This window comes from Balaenoptera acutorostrata, chromosome 14, assembly GCF_949987535.1.
Source record: "Balaenoptera acutorostrata chromosome 14, mBalAcu1.1, whole genome shotgun sequence".
Lineage (NCBI taxonomy): Eukaryota > Metazoa > Chordata > Mammalia > Artiodactyla > Balaenopteridae > Balaenoptera > Balaenoptera acutorostrata.
The window spans coordinates 9,805,442-9,822,236 of record NC_080077.1 but is presented as its reverse complement, the minus strand read 5'-3'; the positions used below and the strand labels follow the sequence as shown (position 1 = coordinate 9,822,236).

The following is a 16,795-nucleotide window of genomic DNA, read 5'->3' as shown; positions in this document are numbered from 1 at the left end:
GCCCATGGTGCTCCGAGGGCGGGACAGAGGGGCCAGATCCTCCGGGGCAGGTGCCATGGGGGAGACGAGATGAAGCCTGGCCTCGGGAGCCTGCGGGCTGCTCAACAGAGAAGACACTCGTATAGATCACTGTGACACCAGGCCAACAGTGGCGTGTGCCCTCAGGAGGATCACAGGCAGGGCTAAGAGAAGCCAGATGAGGGAAGGAAGCGGATATAGGGCCAAGAGCAGGGGCTGGAGGCCGAGAAGAATGGACAGCGGACGGGAAGGGAAAGCGACTTCGGGCACTGAAACGCCAGAGCCTGAACAGAAATAGAGACGACAAGGCAGAGAACGCACAGCGGGTACGTGGCTTCTGTTCCCGGGCAGAGCACTGGCACGTAGTAGGTGCTCAGACACGCTTGTTGAAGGAATGAAGCTGTGAACGCCGTGTGTGATAAGATGTGGATTTGAGGCCGGAGAGGAAGGTTGGGGACAGGCTGTGTGAGGCCTGAAGGCCGAGCAAGGGGGTCTGGGCTCCGAAGGCAGGTGATGGAGGCTGTGCAGGCAGGCGGGGAGACGTGATCAGGACGGGGCGGGGGCGCGGGGCCTGCAGCAGGTGGCAGGGAGGGAACAGGTGCTCCAGGCGTTTCTAAGGGCAGAAGTGGGAGACTCTGGAGCCCGACCACACATGAAGGCGAGCACAGGTGTATTCTGAAGTGCCTTGGGGGCCCGTCACAGAAAACGGACCCCCAGATGGAAATTAAGAGAGTGTTGTCGGCGTTTTGGGCTTTTTATTCGCTCTCTGACCCCTGCGTTGTTCTGTTTTCTCTTGCAGCCTAATTGACAGAAGAGGGTACATCCAGCCTGACACCCCGCGGCCAGCCGCGCCCTCCAACGGGATGGCCGCGTACGGGGCCACGCAGTCACAGAGCGATACGGTAGGACCTGCAGCGCCCCACAGAGGCTTCTCTCCCACACCTGTGTTCACCGACCTGTAACAGTCAGTCACCTAGAAAGCTTCCCGGGACACCCCTGGGCTGGCAGGCTCAGAGAGGGCAAGGAAGCGTTAAATTAAGGCGATATCCACTGAAGGCTTATACCCCCCGCCCAACACGTGGTCAGTTTGTTCGGGGTTGTGTCGGGGAACTACACAACATCTCTTCCAGAAACAGCTTGAGGCAGCTTGCTCTGGAAAGCCCCCCACACAGAACCGGGCTGCTGTCTGGGGTGAGCTAGAGCCGCCCCAAGCAGGGCTGGCTGTCTGGAGAGTCCCCGAATCCCACGCTGTCCCTTTGCCTCAGTCTGCACCCGCTCCCTCACCCCCTCTTTGAATGTGCAGTGGACTCAGCTGCCAGGTCTCCCCACTTTCAGCCAAAACCTTAGATCAGCCATGCACACCTTACTGCAAATAATCAGACAAGCTGTTCATTCATTGACAGCAAAAACTGACTGGTGCTTCTCCAAAGAGGTCCCCGGGTCATGCTTCTATGGAGGCGTGGGACGGATTCTTTGTTTTCACTCTGCCCCTGGGAGACGGGGCAGGGACGGAGTCTCTCCATGGGCACCTGAGCTCACAGCCTGGCTGGCCCTGACCATCAGTGCCTTAACATTCTTCAGTGGTCTGTAAGGCAACGGCCTCTCTTTATCAGGAACAAATTCCCCTAAAGAAGCGTTTCTGAAAGGGACCCAGTCTTGTGGCCCACTGTTTGCTCTCTATAGACCTGAATCACCCACAACAGAGTCCATGACAAACAGGCCAGGACAGCAGAGTGGGTTCAGAAAAGAGGCTTTGACGGTCCAGGACTTGGAGATGCAGCTGATGTGGAAATCTGGGGGCGGGGAGCCGGGGGCGCCTCCTGCCTTTCAGCTCGGTGACAAGAGGACCATACAAACCACCAGCAGGAAATGTGAAAGGAGGTGCCAGTTGGGGGAAGCTGATTTCAATATGTAGAAATGGGGTACGCTTGGCTGCCTGGGGATAGGGGGAGGTGCCTGCAGGTTGCTATATAGAAAGCTCGGGGAAGGTCTGCTTCCCCATACTTCGGAAGGAATGACACGGTTGGTAGAAATTCACTTTGAAATACTGGAGATGTGAATCAATTTTATTAGTTATCCTAGAAGTACCAGTCAATCTAGCATTTAAAAAAAAAAACTATAAGACGTGCTCCTGTTTGTCCTCTGAGATATTAATCTGATTTCATCTCACATGCTGGAAGATTTTTTTTTTAATTAATTAATTAATTAATTAATTAATTTATGGCTGTGTTGGGTCTTCGTTTCTGTGCGAGGGCTTTCTCTAGTTGTGGCAAGCGGGGGCCACTCTTCATCGCGGTGCACGGGCCTTTCACTGTCGCGGCCTCTCTTGTTGCGGAGCACAGGCTCCAGATGCGCAGGCTCAGTAATTGTGGCTCACGGGCCTAGCTGTTCTACGGCATGTGGGATCTTCCCAGACCAGGGCTCGAACCCGTGTCCCCTGCATTAGCAGGCAGATTCTCAACCACTGCGCCACGAGGGAAGCCCTGGAAGATTATTTTTTGAAATCAGCATTTATTATCTTTTGCTAACTTTCTCTCCACCCATGCCTGCCAATTCTGCCCCCATCAGGTCAAGTTTCTTTTCTTTTCTTTTTTTTTTTTGATAGGTGTGGCTCTTTTATTTATTTATTTATTTTTGGCTGCGTTGGGTCTTCGTTGCTGCGCGCAGGCTTTTCTCTAGTTGCGGTGAGCAGGGTCTACTCTTTGTTGCAGTGCGAGGGCTTCTCGTTGCAGTGGCCTCCCTTGTTGCAGAGCATGGGCTCTAGGCACATGGGCTTCAGTAGTTGTGGCACATGGGCTCAGTAGTTCTGGCTCGCGGGATCTAGAATGCAGGCTCAGCAGCTGTGGCGCACGGGCTTAGTTGCTCCACAGCATGTGGGATCTTCCCGGACCAGGGCTTGAACCCGTGTCTCCTGCACTGGCAGGTGGATTCTCAACCACTGTGCTACCAGGGAAACCCCAGGTCAAGTTTCTTTATCTAATTGGATACTACTAGTGAGGATAATAGAACAGGATAATTATGAAAGACAATGGAAGGAAAAGCTTTGCAAATGGACAGATTTAAGTACAATTGAACACAGCAGGGAAAGGCAGAGAGCATGGGATGTGGGATCAGAGAGCCTGGGCTTGCAGTGACTGACTCGGGGCTGGGTGACCTTGGCAAGTCACTTAATCCCGAGAGTTTTAAGTTCCTAAACTGTAAAATGAAGAAGGGGATAATGATGTTCACCTCCCTCCCATGACCACTTTATAACAAAGGGCCTGGCACATAGTAGGTGCTGGTTAAACATTCAACTGAACGTATTTGAAAGTGCCCCTCACAGGGGCTTGCTCAAGGGAAGTTCTGAACAAATATTAGTTTGTTCCTGTCTTCCTTTCCTCATTCCTTTCTTCCTCCAATTTTGTCACATCTGCAAAAGGCTCCACCTTGAATGTGGAACTAGGAACTAGAGGGAAGGAGTTCCCTTTGGTGCAGTGACATGGCAACATGACTTCATGAAGTGATGGCCTTGGTAGGATCAAATTAACCCATGGGCCAAGAGACAGGACATGATCATTTTACCCACTAGACACCACAGGCAAAGCACCTGTGTGCTTTTCCGGGGACTATGAAAAATTTTAAGTCCTGAAAAAAAATTACAAGCTCTGAAACATGAAAAGAAAACAGCAAAATCAAAATTAATCAATGTTTAATGTCTATGAGACCCATGAATATGTCAACTTCATTAATTGTTAAATTTAGCTTTCATTAAAATTTCATTACATCTTAGAAATGATTTGTAGGTTGGGTTTTTCTCACTTCCTAAGAATTCCCCAGCACACATGTGATTATAGAGAAATCATTACCAATTATAAAGTAGTGAGTTGCTTGTAGACAGATAAATTTAAAAGTTAACTGCCTGGGGCCCCCTGTGCTTCCCGTCTTGCCTGTGTTAGGGGAAACCCAGGTTTCCACCGGGCTTAAGGCTGGGGGAACTCTTTTTTGGTCCCAAGGCGCCTACCCACTGCTGGGAGTGCCCCCAGTACGTCAGAACACGTTCAGGAGAGGCAGGATCTGAAAGCTCTTTGGGGAACTAAGATGAGATATGTTCTTCATGGCCCCGCAGGCCAGAACTGGGACCGGAAGGTGGGCCCGGGAGGCAGATCGTGCTCAATCCAAGAGGGAGATGCCCAACACCCAGAGCTCACGGCAGACGGGAGCCCCTGCCGCAGACGTGTTCAGGCTGGGGGAGGTGGCGCGCCCAGCAACGTGGCGACAGGGGGTCAGCACCGGCGGGAGGGCTGGACATTGACCCTCAGGGTTCCTTCCAGCTCAGAGCCTGTCGTCCAGGCCACCGGCCTTGTCAGCAGGGCGGCATCACTGTGCCAGATGATGGTCCATTCTGCTGTGCGTTTATGGCCGTTCAGGCACCTAGAGCATGAGCCTTTTTATTGCTTCCCTTGTTCTTTATGGCTTCGGTGGTATAAGTACCATATTTAACAGGAGTGCGGGGGGAGGAGACAGTCCTGCACGGGCAGGGCTGGCACTAAGCAGACCGTGAAGCCGGACGTGTCTCCGCCCCCAGCCCCTCTCTCCAGTTCATTCATGCTCCCACTGCGTAGTGTTTACCAGATCCCACAGCTTACCAGCACGGAGCATACCACATGCCCTTCCAAGGCTGTCACATGGATAACTCACGCTGACCCTGTGAGGATGCTACTAACTTTATCCCCATTTTACAGATTAATAAAACAGGCACAGAGAACGTCAGTAAATTTGGCCAATTCCAACTTCACACGTTGACCCCAACAGTCCCTGCTGTCAACCCTACACTTTGCTGCGCTGTGACCGTGAATACTGACTGTGTGTAGGGTGACTCCCTCCCATATGCTTTCAGTCGCCACAACCCGTCATCCTCACCCTCTCTCTCCTATCAAAATCTGCCCTTTGCAAAAGATCTGTTATCAATCATCTATACGTTAAAGGGAATTTAAGCCGAATTTCAGGATATATGAATTTTAATTGTGAACGAAAGTTTTTACCCTCTATTAAAAACATTTCAGGCAATAATAATAATAATAACTGAATGTTTAATGCTGTTTGTTCAGCACTATATCCCCATTGTCTAGGCTAGTTCCTGTGGTAGTTGGTCTCGGTAAGTGTTGGTTAAATGAGAGAGGGAAGGCGAGAAAGAGAGAGAAATTGACTATGTGCTAGGCACTGGGCTAAGTGCTTTGCATACACTGTCATCTCATTTCATCCTCACAGAACCACCTGACGTGGCTATTCTAATTGCCCCTTTGAGGAGACTGAGATTCAGGGATGCTAAGTTTGTGACATAGCTAACCAGTGGCTGAGCTGAGATTTCATCCTTAGCAGTCTGACTCTAAGGAAAGTGCTCTTCTTGACCATATACCAAAAGTTTGCCAGGTGGGAAGGTCTTATGGATTCGAGTGGCATGAAGCCTCCTCCCAGGGCTGGGAAACCACATCCCCCAGGGCTTCCCTGCAGAATGATGATTAATCTGCCGTGGTCAGTCACAAAACCAGCTGTGGAACTGAATGTAACCACTCCATAATCTAACCTACAACTGGACCAAGCAAATATCTATGAAACTTCAGCTTCTGCTCTGTTACAAATGACAGTGTTAACCAAGGACACATTAACTCTTCTTTTTGTCTCTTCACTTGCTTCCCCTAAGCCCAAACCATTTTGCAGCACTTTAGTCTGTGTTGAAGGTTTGTCCAGGTGGAAACATCAGTACCAAGTAAATTATTGACCTAGTCCAAGGGTGAGCTCCACTGTTAAACTGTTCGGAGTTCACTCAGGTTCTTGGATCTGCAAGTTATCATTTTTCATCAAATTGGGACATTTTGGCTATTATGTCTTCAATTTTTTTGGGGGGGTGGCCTCATCTCATTTTCTCTCCTCCTGGGACTCCAATTACTCATATGTTAAACCATTTGATATTGCCCCAGAGGATAAGTCCCTGAGGCTCTGTGCATTTTTCTTCAAACTTTCTCTCTCAGCTCTTTAAATTGGATAATTTCTTTTTTTTTTTTAACATCTTTATTGGAGTATAATTGCTTTACAATGTTGTGTTAGTTTCTGTTGTATAACAAAGTAAATCAGCTATATGCTTACGTATATCCCCATATCTCCTCCCTCCTGCGTCTCCCTCCCACCCTCCCTATCCCAGCCCTCTAGGTGGTCACAAAGCACCGAGCTGATCTCCTTGTGCTATGCAGCTGCTTCCCACTAGCTATCTATTTTACATTTGGTAGTGTATATATGTCCATGCCACTCTCTCACTTTGTCCCAGCTTACCCTTCCCCCTCCCCATGTCCTCAAGTCCATTCTCTACGTCTGTGTCTTTATTCCTTCCTGCCCCTAGGTTCATCAGAACCTTTTTTTTTTTTAGATTCCATATATATGTGTTAGCCTATAGTATTTGTTTTCCTCTTTCTGACTTACTTCACTCTGTATAACAGACTCTAGGTCCAGAAATTGGATAATTTCTTCTGATCTGTCTTCATGTTCACTGATTCTTTCTTCTGCCCTCTCCAATCTACTGTTAAATGAATCCACTGAATTTTTCACTTTGGTTGTTATACTTTCTAGTTCTAGAATTTTCATTTGGTTCATTTAATTTCTCTGCTGAGTTTCATTTCTCTACTGAGATTCCCTATCTATTTACTCATTGAAGCCATATTTTTCTATAATATTTGAACATTATTATATTGCTTAAAGTCTTTATCTGCTAAGCATATTTGGGCTGTCTTGGGTTTGGTGTCTTTTCACCACTTTTTTTCTTAACTCTAGATTACATCTTTCTATTTATTTGTATGTATATTGATATTTTATTGAATATATTTTGGATAATATATTTGTAGAGACTAGATTTTGTTATCTTCTGAAGTGTTGATCCTTGTTTTAGCAGGCAGTTCAATTAGTGGCTAATCATCTTGAACTTGTGTAGGCTTGTATTATATTTTGTTAGTACAGATTTATGGAAAGTCCAAGATGTTTCTCAGGCCCCTCTAATTTGAAGGAGCTCAACCTCCAAATTCCGTCTCCCTCAAAGATCTTGTCAGGGTTTGATTTAGCCATTGTTAGGGCCGGTCTAGGGTCTTAGTTTAGGGCATGATTCTTACTCCTAAGGTATAGCCTTCCTAATGTGCTAGCTGGATGCCAGGCATGTTAACAAGGTGTTGGGGGTGTTAATGAGATCAATGTCCCCCAGCACTACTTTTCTCAACTTCTAGTATCTCTATGCCTCTCTCAGCCCCGTTACAGCTGTTGTCTCATAAGCCTGGGGGTGGGGTGGGGGGGAAGGGGGAAGGGACTCTTCCTGCACATACACAGCGCAGCTACAGACTTGTGTGGGAAACCCCTCCTAGCATTTCTGGCCCCCTTCTCTGCACAGCCTCCTCTTCTGCATTGCCCTGCCATACAGATCCAGCCACTTAAGCTTCCTTACCCTCTGATCTCTGCTTTCTCTACTCAGAAGAACTTCTCTGCTCTGTTCAGCCTATACCATGGTTGGGAAATTCTTCCCAAGGAAAGGGCTGGTTGACTGTGGGGCTCACCTGTGAGTTTCCCTCCTCTCGGGGATTGCAACCTTGCATTGTCTGTTGTGCACTATTGCAAACTGTTTGCTTCACGTATTTTGGCCAGTTTTATATACTTCCTTGTACACAGAGGCAATACTAGTCCAGTATAGGTTATCCACCATTCCTGGGAATAGAAGCCTTATCTCTGTGATTAAAGGACATTTTGCAGCCAACATTGCCATATTCCCCCATTTTTGCTACCCACTCTACTAACGGTAAATACTGACTTAGCCATGGAACATGATTCCTCTGACCTAAAAGTGTTTCTAGTGCTCACCTCAAAGGAGGAGCATTTGGAGACTTTATATTTAGCACCAGACTTGGCATGTTCATTTGCAGAGAAAGGAAAGACTGGAGGGAAAGAGATTCTAGGTATCTTGGGCCAAATTTTTGCCTATTATTTTATTATTAAAGTCTAGATCAGAAATGCATTTCCCGAATGATAGGAAAAGTGCTCCTAGGGAAATTGCACTATTTTAGAAATAAAGGCAAAGGCTTTAGCCTTAGATAAACATACTGATAATTGCAGGACAGAAAAATTATGTAAATATTGATAGATAGCTGGCATCAAAGTACCCATAGAGGTCTTATTATCTGAAAAATGGGAAAATTCACTGTTAACTTACCATCTCACATAATTGGGGGCTGGGGATGGTTATTTAGTACCTAAGTGATCTTCCCTCTACTACAGATTCCCAAGAAAGAAAACGTTAGAGAAGTAATGAAGTGACATCTAAAGTATTTAAATAGTGCATGTGACCCCAGTATAGCCCTTGTCATCTGAACATCTATGAAATTCTGAGGATCCACACTGGAATTTTGTGCACATAACCCCTGTGCCAACTGAAGATCATGTTTTAGTTATTCCTATTTTCCTCATTATTGGCTTTTATTATTACCTTATACTGAAGGTGTTTTCATGACAATGTGTCTATGCACAGTCATGACATTCAGGTATAGTCCACTTTTTAGTGTGCATATCTCATTTGATTGTCAAATAATTTAAGTTCTGTATGCCATCAGGATCATAGTTTGTTTAAAGCTGGCACTTATGATCCTTTGGGATCACGTGCTAAACACAAAGATAGTCTAACCCTAACCCTAACATAGTACATAATTGTTGGATTTTTTTTTTATCATTTGCTATATTTACTTAACCTCATTTTAAATCCTCTTAATCCAATATCAAAACAAGATTAAACCTAGCAGTTGCATGATTTATTAAACTAGTTTCACAGAAGGACTCTCCATGCATAGTCTGAAAAATCAAATATAATAGAAAAAATAACTTGAGCAAACTTAAATGATAATATTTTAAAAAAGAATAAAAAGGAAGCACTCCTCCTAACCTACGTTTTAGATGGATTTTAGAAATTTATAGTGTTTTTATTAAAGTAAATGAGCATTCATAAGACCCCAGATCACAGCTTCACAGCCAAGCAGAAATAACCGATGCCCGATGCTAATACTTTTGACAGAATTGGAGCAAAAGAAGTAAATAATTTTATTTATTCTTAATTTGTATATAAGACCACCTAGAAAACTCCTAGCTTTGGTTTTGGCAGCATTTAATCTGTACACTAGGATTATTTCAGACAAGAAGTCAGCTAGAGTAAAATAAAATGTATTCCAACATGAACAATTTTATTTGAAAACCTGCAGAAACAAAAATAACTTATCTCTGTGGTATTTTTAAGCTGTAACATTAAGTGATAATGTGTGTGACATCCAAACATCTGAAACCATAAACTTCTTTGCAAGTTAAATGCCAGCGCTTCGTTTGGGCAGTAAATCGGCCAGCTGTCAGTGACTTACTGCAACCACAGCAAATGCTCCAGCACTCCAGACAGTAGTAGTTTTATGCTGCCGACAGAAGGGTCTGTCCATAGACATTCTTAAAAGCAGTCAGGTTTCTATTCTGTTAGTAGTCAGCACTTGGATGACTTTTGGCCTAAAAAATGGCAATTTCATATGGTTCAATCTAATATTTGATAAATACGAACCTTTAAAGTGTCGTTTTGGAATGAAAACAGTGAGTTTCTCAATTTCCTCTTCATCGTGACGGATTGTCACTGTCCAGTCTCCGGCTGCTTGGTTGTTTCTCTTTAAGATTATATAACTGGTTAGATACATTGAAATATACCTCATGGCTTCTGGGTGTTAGTGCTGGAATATAAGCCCTGTTCCAAGTTGTGAGAGGAAAAAAGTGAGCAGTGATGTCTCCCTCTACTGGTTGAAGATATGAGTCCTCGAATGAACAGCCAGGAAAGCGTGTTGGTGGCATAAAAAGGTCAAAGAGAAAAGAGAGGGGGGGAAGGAAAGGAGGAGAAGAAGAAAGAGAGAAGAGGGAAAAAGGATAAGAGGGAAGGAAATCAATGAAGGAAAAGATGGAGAGGGAAAGAGGAGAAGAGAATTAGTGAGGCCAGAGAGAAAAAATTAAGTAGAAAAATCAAGAAGAAATGGGCAAATAAGGATTAGAAGCAAAGGTAAAAAGGTAGAGGTGTAAGGACATTTTTTCATGGGTCATCTTCACAGTAACCCTGAAAATATTGGCTATTTTGTCCCTTGAAGTTCTCATATGGGAATTGCAACCATGATGGTTTATCAGCCCATCCTCCTTGGAATTTTGGCAGTGTGCAAAATGAGGAAGAGGCTGGACTTTTTTTTTTTAAATCAGATATCCCCTAGTCATTGAGTTTCTTCTAAGAAGATGTCCAAAACGTGCAAAGTTAATATCATGAGAATTATAAATTCCACTGGGTAGAGTGGAATTAATTGCCATTTCCTTGATTGGAACCCATTTTAGTGTCCTGTTATGAACCAATAGGAAAATTACAAGACAGTATCCTGTGGAAGAAAGCCTGGTCCCTGGGCACCCCAAATGGGAATGGTCTTCTAAATAGAAATCAGTTTAAATGTGGCAAACTATTTTCAAAGCTATGGGTTACAGCAGGATTTAGACACTTAGGTTCATGGTGGTCCCAGCAATCTGCTCACTGATACAATCTCGCCACAAGGTAAACTGGAGGAGGGGACAGAGTAGGTTCATTATTAATATGAAAGCAGTCCCTATAACAATGGAAGTATCCACAACTATACTCAGACAGTCATCTTTTAAAATATTTAAACAAATCCCTGTAGAACAGGTGCTTAAAGTCAGATAATACAAGTCACTGTTCAAAATAGTCATTTTGAGAAGATTTATGACATTTTGATTTTTTAAAAAATTAAATGGCTTAGGCTAAATGTTTTCTTTCACATATTTAAGTCCTTAAGCTTTACTCCTGGGAAACCGGAGCGCGTTTTCAACAGAGTCCTGGCCATGAGTCTGAGGACGGATTTGCTACAGTTTTAACGTGTTGTGGGTTTGGCCGCAGGAAAGCACCAATAGGTGTGTGCAGGAGTGGACCCAGGTTTGGAGGGGCCTGAGTCATGCAATTTGGAGCCCTTTTTAAGAAAAAGAGGGACTTCCCTGGTGGCGCAGTGGTTAAGAATCCGCCTGCCAATGCAGGGGACACGGGTTCGAGCCCTGGTCCGGGAAGATCCCACATTGCCGTGGAACAGCTAAGCCCGTGTGCCACAACTACTGAGCCTGCACTCTAGAGCCCGCAAGCCACAACTACTGAGCCCGTGTGCCACAACTACTGAAGCCCACGCACCTAGAGCCCGTGCTCCACAACAAGAGAAGCCACCGCAACGAGAAGCCCGTGTACCGCAATGAAGAGTACCCACCGCTCACTGCAACTAGAGAAAGCCGGCACGCAGCAATGAAGACCCAAGTCAGCCAAAAATAAATAAATAAATGTATATAAAAAAGAAAAGAAAAAGAAAATAATATGCAAGACAAAACAACAAGCAAGGCCTTAGAAAGCAAGCAAACAAAAGGCCGTGAACTTAAGCTCATAGCGTCAGAGTAAACCCACCTCCAGGTGCTGCCTAGCAAGGGCTCACTGCCCAATGTGCACAGAAGCCAAGACTAGGGCACCGGCTTTCGAAGAAAGAAAGAGCTTTATTGCAAGGTTGACTCTCAAGGAGACAGGAGGCAGGACTCACATCTGTCTCCTCCATCCAGGTTTCAGGCGAACTTGAAGGGGTTAGGGGAATTTCACACTTGGAAGCTGATTGGCTAGTCTTGAGTCAGTCCATACAAGCTACTCATGCTGCTGGAAGCCAGGTTTTCCTTATTGAAGGACTTCTCACTTCCAAAAGGGCTCCAGGTGCAATACTTTGAGTTCCATAAACTTCTTTGAGTTCCATAAAGTGAAAAATTCCTGGTTCCGGGTTCATCCTGAAGACATGGGGTCCCGTCTTGCACGTGTGCAGTGCTGTCTCCGTAAATAACTTGTTTGATTAATCAACAACCTATTTAAGGAGGCAAAACCAGTTTATGCTGTGCTGTTTCACAGGTGTCTCGTTTAAGTCAGCACAGGGATGTTTTAGTGCAAAATCTCAGAGGGCCCCTCAAACTCCACGTCAGCCTCCCGGTGAACGTGAGCTCTAAGGAACTTAGGAGAGGACTATTGGCAGCCCTTTTGTCCCAGGGTTTTCTGCTGGGTGCCCGTGAGCTCTGTTGCAGGGCACGGCTGGAGAGGCGTGACCAGGGAAGGGGAAAGGACACTTGACCGGAGAGACAGAGGGAGAAAGAGATAAAGAGAGTGGGGAGCCCGCCTCTCCCCCGTATGCTTGTGCCACCTGACCTTGGGAATCTCCTCCGGCTCTGACCTCTAATATACTGAGTTGACCAAAAAGTTCATTCGGGGTTTTCCGTAAGATGTTACAGAAAAACCCGAATGAACTTTTTGGCCAGCCCCAATATTTTCCTGTGAGTCAGGAAGAGCCAGCCGGTCAGAATTACTTGGGCTGATCCGTAAAATAGAATTTGCCAATCAGTTTTCGATTTAAGAAAAAAAAAAAGGCTTTCTTCTGGTCAACAGAGACCAGCAAATCTAGTTTGCAATTTCATCTTTCCCCAGAGCTGGGCGTGTTGTGTGGACCGAGGTATTAGGATGAGTGAGGGCTCCAGAAGGAAAAGTTGAGAACAAGATTCCATCATCCAGGAAGGGGCCTGGCTTGAGAGCAGGAGCTCTCTGGCTGGGGCAGCATCTCAGCCCTGGGGTCAGGGGCAGGGGTCGGCAGCTCAGAGGCTGCACTGAGCTACAGAAAATGGAGGCAACGCCAGGGCAGTAAATAGTGATTTTCATAAAATGTTCTTTGCAAAGCACAGTATATCCAAAGCCCTGGGAGACTTTCCAGAAGATGAATGTTTAACCAGGAAGGTTGCTCTTCTCCGCCTCTGCTCTGTCAAGACTGAGCCAATGTGCTGAACGGAACTGACAGCATTGGAGAGCATGAGCGGCCCCAAGGTGTCTGCAGCTCCGACAGCTGTGCTGCTCAGCGGCCCCCAGCAGCAAGGGTCCCTGCCCCGAGCCGAAATTCCCCGCAAGAGCAGAGAAGGCTATGCAGTTGCCCACTGGATAAGTACTGGTGTGGCAAAAGATTCGGGTGATGATTGGGAACATGCAGACACTAAATGACTGTCAATGCCTAACAATCAGCCCCTTTCAAGCACTTTTTAATGGCATTTTTGTCTTATCCGAGTAGCCCTCCACCCACTCCCCAGCCCTTTCCCACCCTTCTCCTAGCTTCTCCGCGTCTTGAAGTTCCCTTGGCTGGAATGAAGCCATGATAGAAAAGGCAGGATTTGCTTTCCCTTTTTAAAGCTCCATCATGAGCTTTACTCTTGTCTGAAACCAAGGTCTTTGAACTTCTAAAACCCGCAAATTCCTTAGAGACGGTGTCTCTTCCACCTCCTCATGGAGGATTGGGGGCGGGCTGGGGGATGGCCCACCACTCATGATTTTAGAAAGAAACCCATGTGGCTAGGAAGGACACACACACTGAAGCAAAAGAAGTAAAAGAAGTGTGACTTCGGGAAAACTCTCTTTTCCCCTGAAGGCTGCGTTGCATGGTTTGGTCTGCTTCTGTGCCTGGAGGTGGGTGAGTGATGGAAGTTCTAGGTGTGCGTCTGGGCAGGAAGATGGCAAAGTCCCTCCATCACAAAACTATGAGTATGTGGTTCAGTGGTACTCTAGAGTTCGGAAAAAAGAGAATGGGGATAATAGACAAGTCACATTTATTAAGCACCTACTAGCTGTCTAATGTGCGGTGGTGAAAAGGGGTTTGTAGTCAGACAATCCCAGTCCCAAATCCCAGATCCATCCCCTACTTTTATCTGTAAGGTCTTGAGCAAGGCACCCACCCATAGGAGATGCATCTGTAAAGAGGGGAAACGTGTTTGTTCTAAGAACTCCTTCAGAAACAGTGGAGCGCCTCGCTTATTGCTCAGACATAGTCAGGATAATCTCCCCTGATAGCCACACCTGCTCCTGAAACTCGCTAACAAGTCACCACACAGACTCAAGTTCAAGATCTCCGAGTCACAAGAAGTCTCTTCTAGCTATTCTGAAACTTGCCCGCAGCTCAAGGGAAGGGTTTCAAAGGTATCAGAGAAGGGTTTCAAAGGTATCAGAGCTGGGGTATCAAATTCCCCCAGCTAGAAATGTGTTTCCACTGTTTCCTTTGCCCAGCGGGTAAAGTGAAACAAAGGACACGAGATTAAGATTTAAGAACACTTCAAAGAAAAGGAAATATTTTGTAAAATGTTGGCATTCTCTTTCACAGATTAAAAAACCACAGCTCAATTAATGGTTCTTGAAGCTGCTGAAAACTTAGCAGCGAGGAATTCTAAGGCTTTTACGAATAGTCTGATCAGGCCCTCAGGGTCTTCTGTTGACCATGTATTTTTCTTCTTGTGTGTGTGTGTGTGTGTGTGGCACAATACATATAAAATGTACCATTTTAACCATTTTTAAATGTACAGTTCAATGGCGTTAAGCACATTCACATTGTCATCCAACCCTCACTACTATTCACCTCCAGAACTCTTTTCTTCTTGCAAAGTGAAACTCCAGACATTAAAGGGTAACTCCCCAAGCCCCCCTCCAGACCCTGGCAGCCACCATTCTACTTTCTGTCTTTGAGTTTGACTCCTCTAGGTAACGCATATAAGTGGAATCATATAGTATTTTTCCTTTGTATCTGGCTTATTTCACTGAGCATGACGTCTTCGAGGTTCATCCATGCCACAGCAAGGATCAGAATATCCTTCCTTTTTACAGCTGAATAATACTCCACGCCTGTACAGACCACATCTTGTTTATCCGTTCATCTGTCGATGGACGCTTGCTTCCACCTTTTGGCTGTTGCGAATAACGCTGCTGGGAAATGGGTGGACATGCCCCTGTATTTTTAAAACAATGTGGTGAGAGTGGTTTTCAGCATAGTAGTAGCATTGGCCTCAGGCCACTGCAGGTGGCAAGGCCCGTGCCTCTGTCCAGGGGATTGTTTTTAAATTAGGTCCTGTCTGCGAACAGGGGCCGGAGCATCAAGCCTGCGGCTGCGTGGTACTCCCAGGGCACCTGTGGGTGACTGTTAGTTTGAGCAGCTATTCAGGAGCCAGGTGTCTCCAAACGGAACTGGGCTACTGTGCACACTCTCTGCCCTCCCTGACCCAGGTGTCACTAACGGGTTTCTCTCTCTCTTGTATCCCGCCCCTCCCTGCCCCCTGTGCCCCCTTCCCTCCCCACCCCTTGCCAACTCCTCTCGCCTCCTCTTTGCTGGCTCCCTCCCGCTCTCCAGTGCGACCAAGACCAGTGCATTCAGAGCACCAAATTCGTTTTGCAGGCCGCGGCCACGCCCCTGCTGCAGAGCGAGCCCAGCCTCGCCAGCGACGAGCTGCACCTGCCCGGGAAGCCGGGCCTGGGCACGCCCTGCGCTAGCCTGACGCTGGGGCAGCCCACGCCGCCCTCCTCCATGCCCAACCTCGCCGCCGAGGCCGCGCTCACAGACATACTGCCCCTGAAAGAGGAGCACGTGGGCCACCAGTTCCTGACCCCGGAGGAAGCGCCCTCGCCGCCCGGGATGCTGGCGGGCAGCCCGCTGGCGCACAGCCGCACCATGCACGTCCTGGGCCTCGCCAGCCAGGACTCCCTGCACGAGGATTCGGTGCGCGGCCTGGTGAAGCTCAGCTCCGTGTGACCGCGGGGCCCCGGCCCGGGGGCTGCGGACAGCAGGAGCGACGGACGGGCGGCCCCACCGCGACTTCCCGCGACCCAGTGCCGGGGTGGCCACGACGACTCCAGGTCCTGAGGCAGGAAGAGCCCTGGGAGAGAAATCGCATCCCCCTCTGATGGCAGAGGCGGGCAGGACCCAAAGGCTGGCAGCTTGGTTCCATTTGAATTTTCTGCCCCACCCTGACCATTTTGATAACGGTGAAAACAGAGACGTAGCTGTTTTCAGGTGTTTGGAATATGGAGGGTGGGCGTGGGGAGGGAGGGGCCTCCGGGGGCCCCCCCGTCGGAGTCTGGGCGGAGAGGAGCTGCCTGGGGGTGCTTCTTGCTGTTCTGGGACAGGTGCACGGAAGGTTTATGACGCTTGTGGCCGGACTGAAATTGCACTTAAGTGTTATGCTACTAATATTTGAAACAGACATGCCATTCCATTTGTTAATTTTAAAAAAACCTAAAGGGAAACAATGACCAGATGTGGACTTGCATGGCATGCTGCGGTCTGTTCACGGTGGTGATGGTATTGAAAGGGAACTGCTGCTTTCTTCTTCTTCATTTTTTTTTTTTAATTTTGTGAATTCTCAAGTGCTGTTTTATGGGAAGACAGTGCAACAAACCAAGACTAACGGACCATGCCATCCCTCGCCAGCTTCTTCAGCTTAATTCTACATGGGTAGGTGGCGCCTGGGCTGCGGAGGGCTGCCGGGGTTTTATCCCATCAAGCATCAGTTAACCTTCTGTTTAGTAGTTAGCCGAGGTGTTGTGTTGTACCACACCTGCCACAGTCTTCACCTCCTTGTGTGACCAAACCCCTTTGGACAGCCAATAAAAGGACGTCCTCTGTTATTTTGGATCTGTGTACAGTTATCCTTAACAGCTGAAATGACAACACCATCACCCAGATGGCCCGAGGAGAGTTCAGTTTTATTGAAGTATCCCTAGGGAGGAATGGTCCCAAAACAGTCAAAACATCAAATCTTTGAATTGTGGGGGAACGATGGGATGATTTCTTAGGTAAAAGAGCACCTTTCCATCAGTTTTTTTTTTTCTTTAGTTATC

At 46.9% G+C, this 16,795-nt stretch overlaps 1 protein-coding gene across 2 annotated transcripts in view; it reads left to right on the top strand.

The window, feature by feature from the left end:
- The window catches only part of ZDHHC14 (zinc finger DHHC-type palmitoyltransferase 14), a 276,722-nt gene extending 260,135 nt beyond the window's left edge, over positions 1–16,587 (top strand). The window contains exons 8-9 of one of the 2 annotated variants that reach the window (XM_007186119.2): positions 818–920; positions 15,354–16,587. In XM_007186119.2, coding sequence (XP_007186181.1) covers positions 818–920; positions 15,354–15,707 — 457 coding nt within the window. In that variant the 3' untranslated portion in view covers positions 15,708–16,587. Of the gene's footprint in view, positions 1–817; positions 921–15,308 lie in introns of both variants that reach the window. The other variant, XM_007186118.2, reaches the window with a different exon arrangement.
- Positions 16,588–16,795: the final 208 nt, after the last annotated feature.